The sequence below is a fragment of the Myotis lucifugus genome, unplaced genomic scaffold, assembly GCF_000147115.1.
Source record: "Myotis lucifugus unplaced genomic scaffold, Myoluc2.0 scaffold_211, whole genome shotgun sequence".
In the NCBI taxonomy this organism is placed as follows: domain Eukaryota; kingdom Metazoa; phylum Chordata; class Mammalia; order Chiroptera; family Vespertilionidae; genus Myotis; species Myotis lucifugus.
The window spans coordinates 2294731-2299052 of record NW_005871259.1 but is presented as its reverse complement, the minus strand read 5'-3'; the positions used below and the strand labels follow the sequence as shown (position 1 = coordinate 2299052).

Sequence of the window (4322 nt, the reverse complement as noted above, 5' to 3'; positions counted from 1 at the left end):
CCGGGACGGGCGCTCCGGGGCTTGGAGCGCGGTCCGCCCGAATCGCACTTGCGCGGCGCGTCGCGCCGTCCGCAACCGGCCGCGCGCCGGGACTCCTTTGTTTGAGTCGACGGGGGAGGGGGGAGGGGCGAGGCGTGCCCCGGGTCTCCCCCGACCCGCACGTGTGGGGGGACGCGCAGAGAACCCCGGCCCCAATAACGGTAGGGAGGCTCCTGGGGCCGGGCTGAGGGGCCTTGGCCTGTTCTCCGGGCCCCGCCCCCCTCGCTGCTCTTCTGGGGACTCCCCGGCCCCCCTCCAGCCTGGAAGGGGGCTTTCCTTCCTCTGGAGAGAGAGTGTGGGTTACTCTCCGGCTCGCTGGGCCTGCCCTCCGAAGCTCTCTCTGATTCCTGACCTCTCCTGTGGCATCTCTGCTTTCATCTCGGTCCTTATCCCTCCGAGTTCCCTCCAGTCTCGGCCCTGCCCTTCTAGCCGAGTCGCCTTTGGGTGAATCACCTTTGGGTGAATCCCTGTGTCCATACCCCTCCCCAGTTCCCCCTGCCTCTCTCCGCTCTCTCCGTCTGCTTGAGACAAATTGTGACTCTGTATTCATTCACTCACTAACATTTACTAGGAGCCTACTGTGTGCGGGGGACCTGGGCTGGGGGGCCAGGAATTAGGAAGATGAGAAGACCGAGACTCTGCCCTCCCAGAGCCCAGAGCCCCCCTGGGGAGGGCAGGCGCCACGACAGGTCATTCTAATGCCAATACCATATGATAAGCGCTATTGTTGTCTTCCAACTCGGAATTCCTCTCTCTGGTTCCAGACCAGTGCCTCTGAGCCGCTTAGAGGACTTGTTAAAAATCCAGGGTCCGAGCCCCCGACGCTGAGGTTTCTGGCTCCTTCACTCAATTCACAAATATCTATCGAGCGCCGTCCTTGTGCAGGACACTTCTCCAGGCACTCAGGACCCGGTGAGAGGAAACACACACAGGCCTGACGGGTGCTCCAGTGGGTCTGCGCTGGGCCCAGGAACCTGCATTTCTAGTCAGAACTCCTGGTCCTGGAGGTGCTTGGACCACCCACTGAGGGGCAGCTGGAGGCCTTTCCTATACCAGGCTGGGTTGTGTGTCATTGTGGTCGGGAGGGGGCGTGGTTCCTTCTGTATGGGGGATGCTGGGGGTGGTATGTCCCAGTCCTTCCCACCTGCACTGGCTCCCCCAGGCAGCTCCCAAGAGGTGGGGAAGGGAGTCCTGAGGAGGCTGAAGATTGGGTGATATGTGCAGGGGGCTCCCCTCCATGTCTGGCACCTCCTTGTCCTGAAAAAAAAAAAAAGAGGGAGGCACCCACCATCCACTCCCCCGTTGGCGTTCTTCTCGGCATTGGGTTGAGAGCTCAAGGACAGTCTCCCTGGCTGTGCATCTTTTAAAGGGGATGCTGCCCCCAGTCTCCCTCCCTGTGGCTGCCCTGTGGGCCCGATCTCTACCCCTTGCCTCTGTTCCAGCTCCTTCGCAGCAGCCGCCCAGCTAACAGTTAGGAGGCACAGGTGCTGGGCCAGGCCCTGGCTGGGCACCGGGCTGGAGAGATGGTGGCAGCTCCAACACCAAAGGCAGGGTGTGGTGAGAGGCCTTCTCACGTTGGAGCCGCATGGTTGTGAGCACTGCAGTCCTTAACCTCTGCACCTGGGAGCCTGTTGCTCATTTATTGCTCGCACTCTCTTTGTCCCTCGGAAGTTGTCAGTCTGGAGAACTCCGGCCTCTCCAGACGGCAGGGCAGGGGCTGGCAGAGACCCTTGGAAAGGATGTCCCTGACCCCTGTGCCCCACCGTGACCCCCTCAGCCCACGCCTGCCTTGTGTCTGCAGGCTGCTTCGGGGAGACGCTGTGGTGGAGCTGGGCCTCAACGACTACCTGGACATCTTCTGCCCTCACTATGAGGGCCCGGGGCCCCCCGAGGGCCCTGAGACGTTCGCTCTGTACATGGTGGACTGGTCGGGCTATGAGGCCTGCCAGGCACAAGGGCCAGGCGCCTTCAAACGCTGGGAGTGCTCCCTCCCCTTCGCTCCCTTTGGCCCTGTTAAATTCTCGGAGAAGATTCAGCGCTTCACACCCTTCTCCCTGGGCTTCGAATTTTTGCCTGGAGAGACCTACTACTACATCTGTGAGTGAGGAAGGGCACACGGGCGCCTCTTGGGGGAGGGTGGGAGGGGTACCTGACTGCCACCAGTCAAGGCAGAGAGAGCCTAAGGTGTGGAGGAGGGATGGGGCTGGGAATGAAGACCAGACCTGGGACGGGGGAGGCAGGAGGGGCTGTGGTCAGAGAGGGGGCCTGGAGGGGCCCTGAGTCCAGGACTGAGGGGGCATCTAGAGTGAGTCTATAGAGAGGAGGAGGAGGAGGAAGAGGAGGACGAAGAGCTAGGAAAGGGGCTGAGGGGACGAGGAGCAGCCATGAGTGGGGCCTGGCACCTGGATGGGGCCCGAAGGGAAGGTAACGTTTTCCAGGAACTGCAGAGAAGAGAACTTAGGAGGGTCTGAAAGGGTCTGCACACCAGCCTGTGCTAACTTTTTCCTCCCGCCAACCAGCGGTGCCGACGCCCGGGAGTTCTGGCCAGTGTTTGAGGCTCCAGGTGTCTGTCTGCTGCAAGGAGAGCAGTAAGTGGGTTGCGGCACGGGGAGCAGCCCTCCGGCGGGGGGCCCTTCTTGGGAAGGAGGGAAGGCCTGGGGAGAGCCTGGGAGACTTCGAGGGGTCCAGGGAGGGCTGTAAGCTCTGGCCCCGCTCCCCTGTGCAGCCTGTGGGAGCTCCCACTGCAGTCTGTGTGCTGGGCCAGCAGAAATCACATCTCCGGGGGCCAGGCCTTCGAAAGCTTTAGCTGAGCCGGTGGTCTACACTGGCAATTTGGGGGAGACTCGGAAGCTGGGTTTTAGGGAGGACAAGGTGGTCCATTATGGGGAGGGAGTGGCTGATTGGAAAGGTCCTGGAGAACAGGAGGGGAGCGAACAGCTAACGGAGAGAGGGAAAGGAGGCTGCTGGGATGGAGGACACATCAGTGCTACCCTCCCCCTCACAGAGCCTGAGTCAGCTCATCCTGTTGGGAGCCCTGGAGAGAGTGGCACATCGGGGTGGCAAGGCGGGGGCACGCCCAGCCCCCTCTGCCTCTTGCCGCTGCTGCTGCTCCCAATCCTTCGTCTCCTGCGAGTTCTCTGAGCCAAGTGGACCCTTCCTGCCACCCCAGGAGCCAGAGCCCCCCCAAGACGCCCTGGAGGAGGAGCCCCTGCCGCCCGAGCTAGGAGCGCCACGCCCGACAGACAAGGTGGAGGCGTGAGGAGGGAAGCCAGAGGGTCCGAGGTGACCCCTGCATGCTGGCCCCCTCGTCCCAGGCTGAAGAGGAGCCACGGGGGAGCTGCCGGCCGCCTTGGGCATCTGGAGCCAAGGCCAGCTGAGCCCAGGTCTCCTCAGCTGCTGTGAGGGCCTCTTCATCTCCCAGGAAGACTGGAATTTGGGGGATTGAAGCCTTGGGCCTGCTGGGGGCCAAGACGAAGAGCTGGGGCAGGCGGACTGAAGGACCAGGGCCAGGAAGCCGCCCAGACCTGCCATCTGTGCCCAGTGCCCTGTGGACCCTGCCCGAGGGCAGCGCCTTTCCCTTCCAGGGGCCACTCACTCGTCTTCCGTGAAGACAGACTTGCCACGAGGCTGAATTTCGTACCAGTTTGTATTTTTATAAGTTTCTGGACCAAACCCTCAATAAACCACCCGTCTTTTTTGTTGCTCCCCTCAACCTTCTGCCCCCTGGCCCCTTCCTTGACACCAGGACTCCCTGCGGCCTCTGCTCTCAGCGTGGCTTGGCCTGACCTCCCTGCCAGCTGTGCCCAGGCCATCCATGCCAGGCCTCGGTGGGCACCCCTCTGGGCAGTGTGGAGTGGGCGCCAGCAGCAGCTGTGGAGCTTGGCACCCTCGCCCACCCCCCTGAGCCGGCTTCCTGTGCTGAGGAGAGGGTGGATGCTCCCGACAGCCCACCCACTTGGGGCACTGCCCAAACTGCGGCAGCACCAGGCCGTGCCACAGGAAGAGGCACCGTGGGTTTCAGCGCTTGGGTCCCTGAGAGCTGAGCGTCGCTCTCCCTCCCAAGGGCAGCCTGGGCGGTGCCTGGCCTAGAACTGGGAAGGTGGGGTCGGATCAAAGCCTCCATCCCCAGCGGCCTCTTTGTTCTTCGCTTTTATAGGGAGGGAGGGGGTGGGCCAAGGAGGGAGGGCCCCCTTTGCTCTCAGCCCCACACTCTCCTGCCTCTGCAGACAAGGCTGTGATACCGCCCCAAACCCATCCGGGGCGCTCTTTCTGAATGATGCCCT

The 4322-nt window shown here is 62.7% G+C and overlaps 1 protein-coding gene across 1 annotated transcript in view; it reads left to right on the top strand.

Moving 5' to 3' along the window:
- EFNA4 (ephrin A4) overlaps positions 1 to 3352 on the top strand; it is a 3608-nt gene extending 256 nt beyond the window's left edge. Inside the window, exons 2-4 of the mRNA XM_023761533.1 lie at positions 1644 to 2136; positions 2559 to 2627; positions 3044 to 3352. Of these exons, the coding sequence (XP_023617301.1) occupies positions 1644 to 2136; positions 2559 to 2627; positions 3044 to 3180 (699 nt within the window). The 3' untranslated portion in view covers positions 3181 to 3352. The remainder of the gene's footprint in view (positions 1 to 1643; positions 2137 to 2558; positions 2628 to 3043) is intronic.
- The last annotated feature ends 970 nt before the right edge of the window (positions 3353 to 4322 follow it).